At 39.2% G+C, this 21,066-nt stretch overlaps 1 protein-coding gene across 1 annotated transcript in view; it reads right to left on the bottom strand.

The window, feature by feature from the left end:
- kif26ab (kinesin family member 26Ab) overlaps nucleotides 1-21,066 on the bottom strand; it is a 177,970-nt gene that overhangs the window by 66,052 nt on the left and 90,852 nt on the right. Inside the window, exon 4 of the mRNA XM_048600411.1 lies at nucleotides 10,204-10,373. Coding sequence (XP_048456368.1) covers nucleotides 10,204-10,373 — 170 coding nt within the window. The remainder of the gene's footprint in view (nucleotides 1-10,203; nucleotides 10,374-21,066) is intronic.

Genomic DNA, 21,066 nt, shown 5'->3' with positions numbered 1-21,066 from the left:
CTTTCCCTTGAGCACAACAGAAGCCACCAGATCATAGTCCAACAGGTTTATTTGAAATCACACAAACTTTCGAAGCACAGCCTTTTCATCAAGTGCAGTGAGAGAGCAGAGCACACAGACCCAGAGTTTATAGGCAGAGAGATCAAACGATCATACAACTGGTGGCATGGTAGCTCAGTGGTTAGCACTGCTGCCTCACAGCACCAGGGACCTAGGTTCAATTTCAGTCTCAGGTGACTGTCTGTGTAGAGTTTGCACATTCTCCCCATGTCTGTGTGGGTTTCCTCTCACAGTCCAAAGATGTGCAGGTGAGGTGGATTGGCCATGCTAAATTGCCCATAGTGTCCAGTAATATGTAGGCCATGGGAAATGCAGGGTTACAGGGATAGGGTAGGGGTGTGAATCTGGGTGGGATGCTTTTCTGAGAGTTAGTGTGGACTAGTTGGGCTAAATGGCCAGTTTCCACACTGTAGGGATCCTATGATTCTATGAACTGGTGTGAGTGGAGTGTCAGATGATAAGTCTCTGCAGGTGACCATGAGTGTTAGACAGTGAGTAATGTGTCAACAGCTGAATAACCAGCAAAGGGATGACCTATAATCCAATTAAGTGAGGCAGAGAGATAATTGCAAAAAATTAAAAATAAGGTGGTACTGGAGACAAACTAAATGACTGGAATCGTATGCCGAATTCAAAACTGTACAAATTAAGGTAGAGAGATAACAATAATTTATCAAGGTGATGCTGTCAAGATAGAACAGTAAGGAAGATGTTATAGATACAGAACAGTATGGAGGGGTCAGAGACAAAAAACTGCTGATCTGGAATCCAAGGTGGACAAACAGGAGGCTGGAAAAGCCAAGGATCATCTGGAGGAGGAAAAATCAACATTTCAGGTATTAGCCTTCTTCTAGTATGGTGGGGTCACCTGTAGCACGACATGAATCCAAGATCACAGTCGAGGCCGTCTTCATGGGTACGGAACTTGGCTAACAGTCTCTGCTCAGCGATTCTGCATTGTTGTATATCTTGAAGTCTGTCTTGGAGGACCCTCACCCGAAGATCGGAGGTGAGCAATCACTACATAGCGATATCAACAAGTTTCATCTCACCATCAGACTTACCATGGGCTACTCTTCAGAATCAGTCTCATTCTTGGAAACACACATCAAGGACAGACACCTCAGTACCTCACTCTACCACAAGCCCACAGATAATCTCACGATGCTGCACTTCTCCTGCCTCCATCCTAAACATATTAAAGAAGCCCTTCCCTACGGACAAGCCCCGCGCATACACAGGTTTTGCACAGATGAAGAGGAACGCGATGGACATCTGAAGGATGCCCTTATGAGAGCGGGATACGATGCTCAACACATCGATCACCAGTTCCGACGAGCCACAGCGAGAAACCGCAACAACCTCCTCAGAAGATAGATACAGGATACAACCAATAGAGTAAACTTCATCAGCCAGTACTTCCCCAGAGTGAAGAAACCATGCCATGTTCTTCGCAGCCTTGAACATGTCATCAATGACGATGAGCACCTCGCCAAATCTTCCCCGTGCCTCCACTTCTTGCCTCCGAACAACTGCCAAATCTTAAACAGACCATTGTTCGTAGCAAACCACCCAGCCTTCAGGACAGCATTGACCACAACACTGGCATGGCAACCTCTGCAAGACATGTCAGATCATCAACATGGATACTACCATCACACATGGAAACACTACCCACCACGCACACGGCAGATACTCATTTGACTCGGCCAATGTTGTCTATCTCATATGCTGCAGGCAACGATGCCATGAGGCATGGTATATTGGCGAAACCATGCAGATGCTACTATGACAATGGGTAAATGGACACCAAGCAACAATCATCAGACAGGAATGTTTCCTCTCAGTTGGGGAACACTTCAGTGGTCAAGGGCATTCAGCCTCCGATCTTCGAGTAAGCATCCTCCAAGGAGGACTTTGAGATACACAACATTGCAGAATCGCTGAGCAAAGACCGACAGCCATGTTCTGTACCCATTAAAACAGCCTCAGCCATGATCTTGGGTTCATGTCACGCTATAGGTGACCCCACCACACTGTTCTGTATCTGTAAAATCATCCTTACTGTCCTGTTTTGACAGCATTCATAAATTGTTATGATGTCTCTACCTTCACTAGTTTGTACAGTTTTGAATTCAGCATGCAATTCCAGTCATTTAGTTTTTCTCCAGGACCACCCTATTTTTAATTTTTTGTAACTATCTCTCTGTCTCATTTAATCGGAGTGTAGGTCATCCCTTTGCTGGTTATTCAGCTGTTGACACTTTACTCACCATCTAACACTCTTGGTCACCTGCAGAGACTTATCATCTGACACTCCACACACACCAGTTGTATGATCTTTTGATCGCTCTACACTCAATCCCACTGCCAATAAATTCAGGGTCTGTGCGCTCTACTCTCTCACTGCACCTGACGAAGCAGCTGTTCTCCAAAAGCTTGTGTGATTTCAAATAAACCTGTTGGTCTATAACCTGGTGTTGTGTGACATCTGACTTTGTCCACCCAAGTCCAATTCTGGCACCTCCACATCTTGAGCACAACACATCATGCTAAAGATGTTTATGTCCTGAACTCCACTTGCAACAAGTATATCCATTTTATTTAATTGGTATAAAATGCAAGATTTGTAAGATGATGCTGGGTCTAGAAAAATAATGAAAAGTCAAAATAAACCTGTGCAAAAATGTGAGTACATGGGTACTAAGCTACTGTACAATTTTAAAAACTAAACCTTTCATGTCTTTTTGTTGGTAATAGGTGTGTATTGCAATTATATTACTTACCTGGGAAAATTTTGAACTATTTCTTTTTGAGATTCTTGCTTTGCAGTATAATTATCATGCAGGCAATATCACTGTTAGCAAACAGTGATGTGTTGGAAGTTTCAATGGCGCAGAGAACATGCTAAACCAACCAGAACTAAATTAATCTGACCTCTTTTTTCGCTAACAGATGCCTGCTTCCTCATCTTAATACATCTATTACTACACAATGCACTTGCATGATTGAGAACAGGATTTAAGCTCCATTTAGATTACAGCTAATTATATTAAACAGACAGGCACTTTCCTTTCAAATTAGCCAAAAAAAAGATGAGAATTGATTAAAGTAAGAATCTAATAAAAATGGATTTACTGTAAATCGTATTGTGCCTTATAAATAGAGGGCTCATTTAAGAGTAAGTAAAGCAATCTCTGTGTCTGAACTGCCATCAGGAAACAGAAGCATAGCGAGAGCTAAGAAAACTATTGAAATGTTGACCATGATTGGATGGCAGTGGACCAGTATAACTGACCTCACCTTCTTGGGGTAACAAGATCAAAACAAGCCAGTAGTCAAGACCCTGGCTGATAGCCAACAAACTCCCCTGCAATTTCCCCTTCGCCACACAACCTGTCCACCCTCTGCTGCTAAATAGCCTGTCAGCATTCATAGATGACTGAACTTCAACCCGGAAGCAAATGGCTTTTTTTAGCTATCTTTAACTTTGATTACACATTGGCTGTTCCTTTGAAATTGAATCAGCTTTTAGAGTTATTTTGATGGCTTGCTCCATATTAGATGGTTGCTGAGTTGTGATATTCCCATTATAGGGCAATAAAACCACTTGTGGTAAACAGATAGATAACAGGCTACTCTCCCCAGAGTAAGGTCCAAGTCTGTTTGAGGTCTGGGATTCAGTTGTGAGAGCTGAAAGTAAAAAAAGAGTGTCTCACTGTGACTCACCAAATAGCACTAGTTAGATCACTGATGCTCAGTACAAATAAGTGGATTGGATTCTGATTCACACCTTACAAATTTTCTGAGGAAGGGTCCCAACCAGAAATGTCAACTTTCCTGCTCCACTGATGCTGCCAGGCCTGCTGTGTTCTCCAGCTCCACACTGTGTTGTCTCTGACTCCTGCAGGTCTTGCTATCTCTTACGAATAGCCAACCTGTGTCACTCCCCACCTTGCCTGAAACAGTTATACACACTGGCTGCCCATTCAAAACCTGGTCAAGACAGCACAGTGTTGTAACATAAACGAGGAAAGAAGTGATCTGATATTGCATTCAAGTTGCTACAGACCTGTTTATGCCAGTCAGAGGGAATTTAGTCACAATGGTTAAGATTTTGTTACTGACAGAAGCAGTGACAGCAGTTAGAAACTGCTAATATTAATGTGTCATAAAATTGTACTATATCCTAATGGAAACTGCGTGGCTCAATATTTTTCTCTACCTTAAGGATTTTTAATAGTAAAGTCCAATACTTAGATATTTGCAACTACATATGTTGGAAAGGCCTTTGTAGGTTATATCATTCCACAAGTACTTGTCACAAAATAATCACAATTTATATTGCTACGTTCGAGCAAGCTGGTGACATCTCTCTGTGATTTTTGTTTCATGCTTTAACCATTGTGCCTACTTACACTCTGTGATTAACTCATGCACTCATTTTTTTTTACTTTAAATGCTTTAGCAAGATGAATAAATATCCTTTAAGTCTTTTGGAAAGTATTTCAGCCATGTAAAATTGAGTTATTAGTCGCTGACCCTGTCTGACCAGGCAGCCCATTGGCCATTCCCATTAGTGTGAATTCAATATGACTTGCTAGCCCATTATCACCTAATTTTTGTCTTATTTAAATACAAATTGGTGACCTTTAGCTTTCAAAGTGAACCATCACATGCATAACTTGTTTGTAACATTATGTTGCTGTCACTTTTTCTTCATGTGAATAATGTGGTGTAAATTGTAACCTTGAGTGGAAATTACACAGTTAATTTAGATTTTCCTCAGATTCTATGATACTTCTTTCTCACTTCAATGCCCAATCCCTAACGCATATTTTATTTGTATACAAGTCACAACATAATTTATACATTTCACTTATAATTGCAAATGTTAAATTCTATGCACTACATTGGAATAGAGGGAACTGGATAACGCTTTTAATGTACACCTGTTCCTATCGAAGTTGAACACAGACAGACACAAATTTTCTCCTCAAAAATTCAAAAGTGCTGATCATAAAGGGCTTTGACAACACTTCAATCCAAACAGTATTATATCTTTTATATACTATATTGCAAAAAAAAGTATTTTTCTTAAGCATTTCCTTTATAATACTTTGTCCTTTTTTATCGAGTTGAAAATAATAGGTATGGAGTTCAACAAATGTGATCATTAAAAGAACCAGGTTTTATTTCTGATTTCCAGTAACTACAGTATTTTATTTTTTATTCACCTTGAGGACCATTCTGTTTATTATTGTGAAATCAGTTACAACAACATGAGTTCTCCAGTTTTGCTGGCAACAGCACATCCAGCCCCAAAACCAAACCTCAATTTTTCCATCTGCCAGTTGAAGTTCTAGCAGGCTGTCAGCAGTGAACTGATCCAAAGGCTGGCTGGGCTACCTTCATAGATAACCTACTTCAGACTTCTGGAGCTTCCACTCTACTGCCCTATCAATGCAATGACATACTCTTAGTAAACAGATAGCGTGACATCACTGCAGTAACAAACTAATTAAGATGGATTCAAGACACATGAGAATAGTTCTAAATCACTGGACACCCGTTTCAATATAGAAATGAGGCATGAGAAAAATTAATGAGCAAAAAGAATAAGATTGCTTTTCTAGCAATGTTTAGCTAGAACCCATCTGATCATTAGAGTTAAAACAAATTAATGCCGCAAGCACAGTTTATAGGCACTAATTGAGCAGTGAAATGCACTGAAGAACACCACATTAGTCATTTTTCAGCACTGGTGTTACTGATATGCATTTTGCTGCCATTTCATTAGGAACATACTGCCTCAATACACTAATCATATGCTCAGTCACAGAACAATCAGTACATTGAGCATCTGCAAGCTGTGCCCCCACAGCTAAAGCTGATATGGTATCTGTTCTTTTGAGTAACCTCAATTATATAGGAGGCATTTCATGGTTGATCCTAATGACCAAATGCTTATCACTGACCCATCAAGTGTCAGTGACTGCCACATGGTTTAACATTATGTAGGCTGCATTGTGCTGTCACTGCTATTGACTTTGAATGGGACATACTCCACAACAAATTGTTTTGAAATACAAACTGCACTAAGAAGAAAAACTGTACTTTGTCAACATGCTGTATAAAAACAATGTTGCGACCTAATGGACTGTACATTTGTTTGTGTAACAAAATTAAGCAGATTATTGTATGTCCTTTTGAAATTTGAAAATATTTAAAGTTGCTTCACCTACTATTATTCAACAGTACTCTCCTAGGAGTTTACCACATGTGCTCCAATAACTTGTCAGTGTAATGTTGGAATATTTGTATAGTTTATTATACAAACAAAGTTATTAGCATTTTTATGAGTCTTTCATTCAAAATCAATGAACAGTAAAACTAATTGGTGCTTTAATGATTTTAGTTCAGCAAACTGTTTGAAGCAATACTTTATTTTTACCTGTTGAAAATTACTTAATATTTCTTCTGTACATTAAATTCACTAGTGTAAGTGACATGAAGGTCACCTTTCTCTTGCATTTCATAACATTAACCTGCAATTTGCATCAGCATTAACATAAATCATCCAATGAATGTCTAAATGTCAGAACTGTGCTGAAATTTGCATACCTGTAACTTTGATGCATTTTAAATGCGAATTACATGTGTAATGTAACATTTAGAATAGTCTTTATAAATCTGTCCCTGAATTCTTTAATGTAGTTGCTTTGATCTTTTGACCTACATACAATTGTTTTTAACATTCTTTCTTGAAAAGTGAACATGTTGCTCTAAAGGCCAGCATTTATTGTCCATGTCTACTTGCTCTGAGAAGGTGCTGGTAAGCTGTCATTTGATCTACTGCAACCCATCTGCAAGTGCAAACACAATACTGCTAGGGAGTGAGATACAGGGTTTTAACGCAGTGACCATAAAGGAGTAGCAAGTACAAGTCAGGATGCTGTGTAACCTGAAGAGGAAATTGCCAGTGATAGTGCTATTCCCACCCTGCCCTTGTATTTCTTGCTTGTAGAGATTGCAAGTTTGGAAGGGACTGTTGAAAGACCCTTGGTGATTGCTGCAGTATATTTTGAACATTTACACACTGCTCCCACAGTGCTTGGTGGTGGAGGAGGGTGTGAATGTTTAAGGTAGCAGACAGGACGCTGGTTGTGGCTTGGGTAGTGTTAAGATTCATAAGTGTTGGTGGATCTACACTCATCCAGAGAGGGGAGAGTATTCCATCACACCCTAATTTGTGCCTTATAGAAGATGGACAAGCTATTCTCTCTGATTGTCGGTGACCTCAGTTTTATTAGACCTTTTAGATGCTACCCATATGTCAACTTGCAGATTGAAATACTTTCATTGAAATAGCACCATGGTCTATTTTTTCCACCGATACATTGATAGAAATAAATGATCATTTCTGTAATAAAAATTTACAACCTGAAGGAAAACAAGACTCGTCACTTATAACTGTTTATCTTTAGAGCAAGAAATGGTGATTGTCGGTAATTACTAATGCAAACAAAAACAGAAATTGCTGGAAAATCTCAGCAGGTCTGGCAGCATCTGTGGAGAGAAATCAAAGTTAACGTTTCAGTTTCAGTGGCCCATCCTCAGACCCTTCTTCATTACAAGTACAACTGTCCAGTACAACTGACCTGACTCAGAAAGAAACAAAAACAGAAATTGCTAGAAAAGCTCAGCAAATCTGGCAGCATCTGTGGACAGAAATCAGAGTTAACGTTTCGGGTCGATTGACTCTTCCTCAGAACTCAGGTTCTTCCCTAGTTCTGAGAAAAGGTCACTTGACCTGAAAAGTTGGCTCTGATTTCTCTGCACAGATGCTGCCAGACTTGCTGAGCTTTTCTAGCAATTTCTGCTTTTGTTTCTTTCTGACTCAGGCCAGTTGTACTGGACAGTTGCACTTGTAATGAAGAAGGGTCTGAGGACGGGTCACTGGAACTGAAATGTTAACTTTGATTTCTCTCCACAAATGCTGTCAGACCTGCTGAGATTTTCTAGCAATTTCTGTTTTTGTTTCTGATTTACAGCATCCGCAGTTCTTTTGGTCTGACTCAGAAAGATACAGTCATATGGAAATCGAGACTGAAGCCAGCATGCAGCTGACGTTTTGATTGTAATGGAAACATAACTCTTCCTCTACATAAAGGGTTACACAAAATTATGAGTGTCAGTAGCGCACTATTGTATCTATACTATGAACATTGAGAAATGCATTATTTTTAGTACTTCAAAGTATACAAATTGCATAGTGTAGTCAGTGTAGCAAAAGCTTTTACACCCAATACGTTTGAGTCTATTATCTCTGGCACTGGACATTAACTGAGATATATACATTGTTTTGATTGACCCACATGGCAATGCATCTGATAGCAACAATTACTTAGAGTCAATGCATCATTTCTTTTTTAGTTCAGCTCAACGCAGTAAACATTACTTTGGTGGCATTTTTCCTCACATGGTGGTAGATTCTTTTTGACGCACCTAAACTGAATAAGATTTTAATGTCGTTCTGGGTGAGGGGCTAAAGTCTAGCAAGATGCAAACAACAGGATTCAAGGACTGTCCAGGAGAATTAGTTCAATCCGATTAACATTATCTTATCTACTGTCTCTCCTCCAAACCTTAGGTTTGAAATATTAATATTTTTGAAAAACTAGCTATTTTGTGTATGTCAGAAATGGTAATAGTTTGCATTTCTCACTGGTGTAGAGTGATATAGGATGTAACTTTTCTCTCCCTGAATTTGGTGAAAAGGGAAAATAATGGGGAAAGTTGGCCCAGGTGAGTTACTCACCATTTTCTTGCTACCTCAACAATTAAGTATTGGATGAAACTGGGGGCTTTCTCCACTCACCAATCGTTAAGACCCTTATGTGATCAATTAATCTGAACTCACCAACTTCCCAATCAGCTGACTCCCCAGCAAGTGAGACAAAGTTGGGGCCTCCAAATCTCTCAATCTTGGCGTAATTGAAGGCATGGGTGGGGAGCAAGGGAATGGGCCTCTGAAAGCCACCACCCTACCCTTGCCTCTGTCCCCACTCTCTTGGCAATTCCAACCCAGATACAAGAAGTTAGAAATTACTTACCATTTTGCCACAGGGTTCCCTGAGGAGTAGGCCTTGACCAGCGGACTTTAGGACCTTGAAGCTGCCAGCTTCTGCCTTGTCACCCAGATCACCAGTGTTGAGGTCTGTGATAGAGCTAGACACTCCATTTTGCTCACAGGCCAGGTCTTAATGAGCTGGTTGGTGGGCAATTGACTGAGCTATCTAACACACTTGCCCCCACACATTTTAAAAGAGAAAGAAAATTCTGTCCATGAATTTTAAATAAATTAAAGCACAGACCCATATTGGAAAAGGGTGACAGGACTTGGGATCACCACATACTCTGAAATGGCTTGATATACTGTTTATTCATTCAAATGCAATGATTTACAATATTTGGATAATTTAGCATGTGACAACTACTAAGTGCAGCACGTTCAGAAGAAATAATTGTCCTTTCTTCCTACATGCACAAAACTCAACCATCTACTCAAGATAGAAAGGGAGCTTCTCCCTAGCCAAAGAAGAACAAAATGAAGAATCCACGAGTTCTAAGATTATGATTACAGTCCCAGCAGTTTCATCAGAAATTTAAACAGACATCTAAAATTTGGTTTTATCACTTTGTTGGAAAATATATCATGGCATTGAAGGTGACAGACACAAATGAATAGATCTCGATCAAGTGTAAAGTGTGTGATGGCAAATCAGGAGCCTGCTTTACCTCTTTATTGAATGGAGGCCGGAAAGCTGACATTTCGGGTCGGGAGGGTCTTTACTGAACGATGCCCGAGTTAAGTTCTTACCCAAAGGAAACATTGGAGAAATAATTTACAAAATAAGGGAAAGGGAAACAAAATGTATCAGATTATCCAATAGCTTCATTATTTCCTTAAAAATCAATTCCTAGTGTTTAACAAATATCTGCCAATCCTGGAATTTATTGCTGACTGAAGTCCTTTTCCTAAAGTAACTTCTTTTGTAAAATAAGTCATGCTGACAAGTCAAGGTTTGACTGAAAATAATTAACTTAACTTCCAGCAATTTGAATGAATTAATCAAATACCTGATGAAGAAAGAAGCTGCGGCTGAGGTGCCAGAAGAAATCCTGCCAGGTAATAATGAATTCTGTGAGGCTGCTGGGCCCATCACCCAGGTTTGACTGCTGCTGTTTGGTGAGTTGGTCATTTCTTGAGACAAACTCTCTTTTCCACTCTCTGTCATTGTTGTCGGTGCCTGCACATGAAAAATAAATACAGCGATGGATGACAGACCGACTTGAGAAATATTTTGTTTTATACCTTCGTTGGTTAGCTCCCACATTCGTAACAGAGATTACAATGGTGACAACCAAAATTAATTAAGGTGGACAAGCATGTCTTTCACTGCCCAGTATTAGAGGTTACAGCCATGAATTTACTAGTCAAGCAGCATGCAACTAAGAAGCTTTGGTCAGAGTAATGCACAGTTAAACAGTCTGACAACCATGAAGTAATGGAGAAATATAAACCGATTTTCATTATTGTCACACATTTTATCATTCAATTGCAGAGCTGTTTGTCTTTTGTTATGAATGTCTGCCATACATGGTTTCTCACTAGTCCATCACCTAGGGTAACCACTTATTGAAGTGATAGCTCATATAAGTGAAATAAATTAACCGTTTGCAATGTCATTCAACTTTCCGTTTGGAAATGCCTTTGTTTATCTATTTACTGTATATTTTGTAAAAACGCCATTAATTTTAAAATGCTAATTATTGTATTCCAATTGAACAGAAACCACTGAGCACCTTCCTTGCTTGGTGATTCCTGGAGTATATAATTAAGATATTTGTTTACACACACATATACAGCAGATTAAACAAAAACAACTAGTCAGTATGATTATTTGAGTACAGTGCAATAAAATCCTTTCCAAATATTAGACTTTAAAAGCCTTCATCAAAACAAGAGTAATGGGCATTTTAATAATAGTTTCAATTTTAAAAAGCAGTTTTATACATATTCTTCCAAACCCTGCCCACAAAATTACAGAATAAAGTCATATCCAAAATAAATCTATGTATCCATGGAAAGAGATGCTTTGGAACAAAGCTGAGGAAAGGAGAAAATAAGACACCAAAAAAATTAGAGACTTTGCGTGAATTACGAAAGTATTCCCAGTTTGATTGTTTTGTGAAACACAGTGTAGGATATCGATGATAATTTATAATCTCAAGTCATAATGGTTAGCAACTGAGCATTTATTTCTTCTCCAGTAATTGAACACCAGGTTATAGTCCAACAGGTTTATTTGAAGTCACAAACTTTCAGAGCACAGCTCCTCACTGGCACCTCCACATTACAGCAATTTGAATATTTGGAATACACTGATGTAGTAGGGCAATTACATGCGGTCCTCGAGGATTAACGCAACATTTAGAAATAGGGAAAATCTATTTATGGAAATTAGTTATATAATACCACATAAGATTAAGGAAGTAAAAGGTATACACCCCACATTATGGCTGCAGGTAGCTAATTCTGACCAGTGCTTCCCAATATATCAGTTAAGGCCACACTCTCAAACTTTACAGGTCCACTGTGACTATTCTTTGGCTTGGCCCCATACAGATCACATCCCCTTGGTCAATTCAAGATACCAGAAATACTCCAGCAGTCAATCCTCATTTCCAATTGTCTTTCATAAGGATGTCAATTGAAAGCAGTGCTGATACTACACCAGGAATTTGCAACATAAAACCATACGTCAAACAGTCTCAGTCACTCTGTCAAAGTCAAAAAAAGGAAACATGCAGCAGTTAAATAGGAACAGTGACTTATGTGGACTGTTAATCGTGAAAAGCAACCTCGAGGGGGAAAAGAACTAACTAATAAACCTGTCAACAGAATTTAAATTCTGTAGTTTGAATTCCCAGTCTTCTGACATATATGTATAACCTTTAGCCCTCCATCAGGCCGAAGCCATGTCATTGAACAGGGACATAACGTGTGGTTGCTGCTAATCATGTGTGTAGTGCAGAGGGGCAGCAAAAAGCCATGCAATGGAGGTAAAACTAGAGAGACATCCATTTTCTCTTAGATTTTTCTGTCTGATGTCATTGAAATTGCTGAAAGATATATCAGTTTCCAGCTGTGAATGTCCATTTACTGTTGAGTTCAATGCCTCAGGCCCTCCACACAAGACTTCTGAAGAGAGCTTTTCCTAATAAAAACACATACTTTTGCTCTATGACAAAGAAGAAAAAAGCAACTGGGATGTTGTTTAAAGTACATTTAACATAAAGTTCAGCACTTTCTTTTGCCCTTGCATCTTCTTTTTTCCATAATTCTGCAAACTTGCTTCTTGGCAGCATGTAAATTTTATCAATACCAACACAATGCAAGAGCAGAGCTAACTGACTTCTGCAAATTACTTAGTTGTTTAACTATCAATATAATAATTATACAATGTAATAATTAAATGAAGAAACTGATTTTTAAAGGGCTTGTGCTTCATGCAATAAATATTAGATGGTTGTTATTATCCACTGCTAAAGATAGGGGCTTGAACAAAACACAATACTGTCACAAGAATGAAATATATGAACCATCGAGCACTATTTACTTACAGAACCATAGATGTTCACTTTTAAACTGAAGGCCAATATAACTAAGGGCAGTGTTTTCACTATTTACTAAGTGACACAAACTTGCAGTGTTGTAATTTATACTCATCTTAGTGCATTGACAGAAGGTACACATTGTAGAAGTGAAGAATTTAGCAAGTATGCAACAATTATCTTAGGGATTTGTTCAGATGTTTAACCAGAATAGGTACGTAACATTAAAGTCCTGAATGATCTTGGGCCTGCATTTTATAGCCCTCTCTACAGCCATAAACCTAGTAAAATAGCCAAACCTGCTTTCTTCAGAAATCATCATTTGCATACAGTGAAACTGTAAGTTTAAAATGTTTTAAATTGACAGAAAATGTGCAATGGCTGCTTTCAAGTTAAATCTCTTAGTAAGAACTCAATACAATTATTGAACTATCGAAAAGAAGTAAAAAATTCAGTCCTTAATTATGTGCCATATTTCAAGTTTGAATTGTGGTGGACAATTAAACAATTCACTGGAGGAGGAGGTGCCACAAAAATCTCTATCCTCAATGACAGTGGAGCCTGGTACATCAGTGCAAAAGATAAAACTGAAGCATTTGCATTCATCTTCAGCCAGAAGTGCCAAGGGGATGATCCATCTCAACTTCCTCACAGATGCCAGTCTTCAGCTAATTCAATTCAATCAATTCACGACTGAAGGCACTAGACACTAGGCCTAGGGCTCTGGCAAAGTTCCAGACTTGTGTTCCAGAACAAGCTGTGCCCCAAGCCAAGCTGTTCCAGTTACGATACCAGTAACTTGAGTTCTGCCAAAGCAACTCAGCTGCTGATCTCATTATGGCCTTTGTCCAAACATGGACAGAAGAGCTGAATTCCAAAGGTGAAATGACTGACTGCCTTTGACATCAAAGTAGCATTTGACCATGTTAAGGGACGTTAGCAAATCTGGAGTCAACAGGAATCGGGGAAAAATTCTCTACTGGTTGGAGTCATATCTGGCATAAAGGAGGTGGTTGGGGTTGTTGGAGGCCAGTCATCTCAGTTCCAAGATATCAGCGAGGCAATTCGTCAGGGTGTCCCAGTCCCAGCCATTTTCAGCTGCTTCATCAATGAACTTCCCTCCAATGTGAGGTCAGAAGTTAGAATGTTTGCTGAATTGGAAAAGTCATATAAACACTGTGGCTACAAAAGCAGGTCAAAGGCTGGGTATTCTGCAGTGAGCAACTCACCTCCTGACTCCCCAAAACCTGTTCACCATCTACGAGGACCCTGGATGAGCTCAACTCCAACAACAATCAAGGAACTGGACGCCTTCCAGAATAAAGCAGCCCATTTGATTGGTACACCATTCATCATCTTCAGCATTCACTCTCTTCATCACTGATACACACAGCAACAGCAGTATGTACCATCTATAAGGTACTCTGCAGAAACTCAACCAGGCTCTTTTGACAACATCTTCCAAACCTGCAAACTCGACAAATTTAGAAGGACAAGGGTGGCAGATACATAGCAACAGCACCCCTGCTCCAAGTTCCCCTTCAAGCCACCCACCATCCTGGCTCAGAACTATATCACAATTCCCTTAATCTCCCTTGATCAACATTCTGGAATTCCCTTCCTAAAAGCACTGTAGCTATGCTGACACCCCAAGGACTGTCTCAATTCAAGAAGGTGGTTCACCTTAACCTTCTCAAGCAATTAAAGGTGGCCTAGTCAGTGATGGCCACATTCCCTAAATGAATTTTTAAAAATGATCTCATTGCTGATCATCTTTCATCCATACTCTTTGATACATGTACCTGATAAAAATCTATCAATTTCAGTTTTAAAATTCCAAGGCCTTTTTGGAAGACAGATTTCCAGATTTTCCATTCCTGGCTATTGTTCTGCTTTGCTAATGATTTCGCTCTGTTACTATGTGCTGCATCATTCAAAAAACAACCTCTTTTCCCCCATACATGAATGACAGATGGACTTTATCACCACCTCTCGTGATCCTTCCACTACCTATAGATTTTCATCCAGTTTATCCAACAACCAACATCAGGGGGGGCCAGTAGCCTAGTTGCCATGTCACTGGACTCATAATCCAGAAACTCTGGAAAACAGGTTTGAATCCTACTATAGTAACTGGTGGAATTTAAATTCAATGATAAAATTTGGAATTGAAAGCTGTCTCAGTAACACTGACCACAAAGCTTTCATCAGCAAAAATTTATCTGATTCCTTTTAGTGCAGGATGACTTACATTGCAATTGCAAATCTTTATTGATGTGGTTGACTTTTGAATGTCCTCTGACATTGCTTAGGAAGCCATTTAGTTCAGGGACACTTAGTGATAGACAACACAATGGCCTTGTGGTGCATGATAGAATAACAATAATGTACATGTTCTGCAGAAATTTGGCAAGATCCAAACCATTTTTTGTTCCCATCACAAACTCTCCTCCTTAGTCATTGACACTATCCCTCTCATTGACAACTTCATGAGGCTGAACCAGCCTGTTCACAAACTTTGTGTTAGATTTGATGTGAGGTGAACTTCCAATCAGATGCCATCACTAAGACTACCTATTTTCATCTCTGTAACACCATGCCACCTTGCTGCTGCCTCAGCTCAACTTCTGCTGAAACTGTCATTCATATCTGTTATGTCTAGACTTGAATATTGCAATGCATTCCTGACTAAACTCCCATCTTCCACCCTCCACATCATCCAAAACCTCCACTTCCCATTTCCAAACTTGCACCAAGTCCCATTTCACCCACCATTCTTGTCGATCTACAGTGACTTAAACTTAAACAACCTTCCAATGTTAAAATTCTCAGCCTTGTTTACAAATTCTCCCTGGACTCACCCTTCACTATCCCTGTAATCTCGTTCTGCACTCCTCAAATTTTAACGTTCCCAGCAATTTTCGCTTTAATAACTCCACCTGGGCCCTAAATTGCATAATCTTCTCACTAAACTTCTTAGCCTCTCTACTTCATTTGCCTCCTTTGAACCGTAACTCTTTCATCAAACTTTTGATCACCTATCTTAATAAGACGCAGAGGGTGGGGGTGCCTGGAACGTGTTGCCAGCGGAGGTGGTGGAGGCGGGCACGATAGCATCATTTAAGATGTACCTAGACAGATACATGAATGGGCAGGGAGCAGAGGAATACAGATCCTTGGAAAATAGGCAACAGGTTTAGATAGAGGATCTGGATCGGCGCAGGCTTGGAGGGCCGAAGGGCCTGTTCCTGTCCTGTAATTTTCTTTATTCTTTGTTCTTTGACCGTAGACATAGAATTAGGCCATTTGGCCCATCAAATCTGCTCTGCCTTTCAATTATGGTTTTTATGATTCTCAACTCATTCTCCTGCCTTCTCCCTGTAACCTTTGATCTCCTTATGAGTCAAGAACCTATCTCTGTCTTAAATACAATCACTGAATTGACCTCTACAGCCTTCTGCCAATGATTTCACAGATTCACTGCAGTCTGGCTGAAGAAATTCCCTCTTATCTCAGTTCTAAAGGCTTGTCCCTTCACTCTGAGGCTGTGCCCTTGCATCCCAGTCTCTCCTACTCAGGAAAACATCTTCTCCATGTCCACTCTATCCAGGCATCTCTGTATTCTGTAAGTTTAAATGAGATGCCCCCTCATCCTGCTAAACTCCAAGGAGTACAAACCCAGAATCTTCAAACACTCCTCAAAATACAAGACCTTCATCCCCAGGATCATTCTTGTGAACCTCCTCTGAGCATCCTGAAACTCCCACACATCCTTCCTTGGATACAGAACCCAAAACTGTTCACAATATTCCAAATTTGGTTTGACCATAGCCTCCTACAGCCTCAGAAGTATATCCCTGCTCTTGTATCCTCGCCTTCTCAAAATGAAAGCTAACATTGCATTTGCTTTCATTACTGCCAACTGAACCTATCAGAGTCACACAGCATGGAAACAGACCCTTCGGTCCAACCAGTCCGTGCTGACCATGCTTACAAACTAAATAATTCCCACCTGCCTGCACTTGGTCCATATCCCTCCAAACTTTTCTTATTCATGAACTTATCCAAATATCTTTTAAATGTTGTAACTGTACCTACACCAACCACTTTCTCTGGCAGTTTGTTCCACACACAAACCATTCTCTGTGTAAAAACACTTCCCCTCATGTCCTTTAAAACCTTTCCCCTCTCACCTTAAAAATATGACCTCTAGTTTTGAACTTGCCCATCCTAGGAAAAAGACCATTGTCATTCACCTTTTCTATGCCCCTCATGATTTCAAAAACCTCAATAAGGTTATCCTTCAACCTCCAATGCTCCAGTGAAAGAAGTCCCAGATTTTCCAGTCTACATTTATATCTCAAACCCTCCCTTCCCAGCAAAATCCTGGTAAATTTTTTATGATTTCTCTCCAGTTTAATAATATCCTTCTGACAACAGGGCAACCAGAACTTCACACAATATTCCTGAAGAGGCTTCACCAGTGCCCTGTACTACCTCAACATGATGTCCCAACGCTTTATATTCAAAAGGTCTGAGTAATGTAAGCTAGCAAACTAATGCCTTCCCAAACACCCTGTCTACCTGCGATGCAAATGTCAAAGAATTATGTACCTGAACCCTTAAGTCTCTTTGCCTGTTAACTTTAAGAGAATCCTAAACTAAGACCCCCAAATCGCTTTATGGTTCAGATTTCTGAAGCCTTTCCCCAAATAGTAAATAGTCTACTCCTCTATTCTTCCAGCAAAGTACATAACTTCATACTCTCCCACATTGTATTCCATCTGCCGTTTCTTTTCCCACTTTTCTATCCTGTCCAAGTCATTATGCAACCTCCCCGCCTCCTCAATACTACCCATCCCTCCACCTATCTTTGTGTCATCTGCAAACTTAGCACCAATGCCCTCAGTTCCTTCATGCAGATTGGTCATGTATAATGAGAATAGTTGTGATCCCATATGTGGCTTGGTGTGGTTTTACAGTGTTCCTGTGATGCAGACAGAGGCATGACACTGTATAAATAAAATATGGTGTTATTCTGCTGTCATGATGTTTCACTCTTAGAGTGTCTTGCCTCTGTTTCTCCTCTCCCATTACTATGCAGAATAGGGGCATGCCAATAGCAAATTTTATTCCAGCTGCTTAGTCCTTCTGAACTTGAGGGGCAGAAAAAGCTCAACATTGAGCATGGTGGAAGCAGGCAATACTTTTGTTAAGTATAGTCCAGGACTCAGTGAAATTCACTCACAAAGACATTTGCTGTCAAATTCCAGAAATCTTATTTGCCCATCATTCAGCCAACTTGTGCTGCTCCTGCATTTTCAGGTATGGAGCTACGTTAGCATAAGTCAAGGAAAATCATACAAGGTGGCCTTTTTCATTAGGCAGGGATATGTAAATAGGCTGCAGGGGCAATCACCATACTTATCTTAGAAGTATTTCAGACACTAAGCAAATGCCCGTTAATATACAATTTCTCTTGATTAAATATTGGTGCAATGCTACATTCGCACCATACTTATACTGAAAATTTCCAGGAAATTCCAGCAAATAATCTATAACTGCACATTGCCTACAGTATACTTGGTGTTTATTTGTAGATATAACCAGTTTAGATTAGTCTGCAAATCATTTTATTTTGGTTGGCAATATACAAGTTTTGTGCTGGAAACAGGATTAGAATGCGTGTGCAGATCTGGCAGCTTTTGTCATGATTCCATAATGGCAGCCTCTTTGCTGACTATCTTTTGGGGTTCTTATTGGCTAACACTTACATCATGGAATGATTTGGCTCATCTTATATTACCTCAGCGCTGAATTAAATTCTCTTTATATAACCAATGCGCTCAGATTGACTCATGGAGCTAAATCTGAATTAAATACCAATTACTGGTAGAGCAGCAGATTCAAATCGATACCACAGAACAAAATTTTTAAAATTATATTCAACAAATGCAATACTGAAGCAGCCCAAATGACTTTAAAGTTCCAAAAATAATTTTAAGTAATGATTCCTTCAACTGGTAAATACTTTAAAACATAAATCTTATTACACAAATACAATTCTAATTTACGTTAAATTGAATTTATGAGAAATTCACAGAAAGGTCCAAGCCAAAGTGTCTCAGTAATTTACTGCAAGTCGTGGCCTGAAATATGGTTTTATTTGAACAGAAGGTTGGCCCCAATGCCACATACAAATTTTTAAACCTCGACTTTTTCAACCTCAGATGTTTTGTGTTGTCTACTGTGTGTTTATAATGGAAGGTTACACAACAGGTTTGGCCTGAGGATCAGTGTAATAACATGTATGGGATACCACTTTCTCCTGAGACTATTTTCGACAATCAAAGTCAACTACAAGACCACATTTCTCATTGCTGCTGTCACAAGCAAACAAAATCAAATTTAAACAAGGGCAACAACAGTGAACGGATGAAATAACACTTGACAATGTCATAAATAACAAACTGAATTTAACAAATATAAATCAATATCTTTTTACAAGATATATCAAATTCATCACCTATGCCACAAATTTAAATTGACTACATAATGACATAATACATACAGCTACTGTATTTCATCTCAGTGATGTATCTGAATAAAAGGGCAAATTCTTCACATCTTAACATTTTCTTCGTTCATGAATTTCATAGGTCTTTAAATCTTCATGTAAAAGTTGTCTGAACACTGCATAAAACTATAAACAGTTACCCAATGTATAAAAAGAACACCATGGAGATGCAAAGCATGCTTAAACATCTGTGATTACCTTTATTTTCATACTGTACATCTTTTCAGATCAATGCAATTTTCTAAAATCTGTGGAATCTGTAATTGTTTTTCAGAATGTTTCAGAAGGACTCTTAAGAGTTTGCAATGATTGTAAAGCGACCATTGTAACTTGCCTAAATAACAAGAAAAATTGATCCATTCAGCCTGACTAGCCTCAAGTTGGAAGCATTTCCAGCAAAGAAGTTGACCGATGGAAGCTGTTTGGCTGCCTGAACCAAACGAGAACTAGAGGCAGAAGGTGATCAGCACACAATGCAAGAACTCACAGAAGCATTGTGCAAGTGGCCCAATAATGTCAAAAACCTGAAAGATCGCATGGATAGCATAGAGACACTGAAGAACTTAGTATTTTATCAGAATTGGCCAAATTGTCAACCAGGATGTTATTGGGTAGTCTGTTCCAAAGGAATTCTGGAAAGGCACACCACCAGAATGGGGATGACCCAGTTTTCTGCATCTGAAAGCATACATATGAAATTTGAATTAAGGATAGCAGTAGGCTATTCAGTCCCTTGAGCCTGTTCTGCCATTCAATAACATCTTGGCTGATGTGATTACACCACATTCTCACCAACTACCAATAAATCTTGCCCCTACGCGTTCCTGTCAAGAAGTTATCCATCTCTACCTTAAAGATAGTCAAAGACTTGGCTTCCACTGCCTTTTAAGAAAGACAGTTTCAAAGCTTTTAAATATTCTGTGAGAAAAATCATTCCTCATCTCTGGTGACCCCATATTTTTAAACAGTGACCCTAGTTCTAGATTCTTCCACAAGTGGAAATGTACTTTCTGCATCAACCCTGAAAAGATCCTTTCAGGCTTTATATGTTTCAATCAAATTGCTCCTCATCTGCTAGACTGCAATAAATAAAACCATAGCCTGCCTAACCTTTCATCTCAAGACATTATTAGGTATTAGTCTGACAAAACTTCACTGAACTGCCCCAGTGCATTTATATTCTTCCTTTAATAAGGAGGCTATTGCCGCACACAGTACACCAGATATAGTCTCACCACTGCACAAAGCAAGTGTGTATTTAATACCCTGCCAAATAAGTGATAACGTTTTATTGACTTTTCTTGTTACTTGTTGTACCTGCTTAACAACCTTTTGGAATTTCATGCACAAGAATACCTAGATCCTTCTGCACCTCAAAGTTCTGCAACTTTATCATTTTTTTTTATTTTTCCTGCCAAAATGGAAAATTTTACATTTTCCCATATTCTACACCATTTGCCATATCTTTGGCCATTCACTTAACCTATCTATATCCATCTTTAGCCTCCTTATGTCCTCTTCACAACTTACTTTCCTTTCTATATTTGTGTTGTCAGCAAATTCAGCAACTATATTTTTGGTTCCTTCATCAAACTTATTCATATAATCGCAAAATGTTAAGGCTGCAACACTGATCCACTGGCTACATCTTGGCAATCAGAAAATGACTCTTTTAAGACTTTCTGCTTCCTCTTACCCAGCTAATCTTTTGTTTGTGCCAGCTGACTTACTGTTATTTCCTACACAAC

This window comes from Rhincodon typus, chromosome 8, assembly GCF_021869965.1.
Source record: "Rhincodon typus isolate 14 chromosome 8, sRhiTyp1.1, whole genome shotgun sequence".
Taxonomy (NCBI): domain Eukaryota; kingdom Metazoa; phylum Chordata; class Chondrichthyes; order Orectolobiformes; family Rhincodontidae; genus Rhincodon; species Rhincodon typus.
The sequence above is the reverse complement of the archived record's forward strand: the minus strand, read 5'-3'. Positions and strand labels throughout refer to the sequence as shown.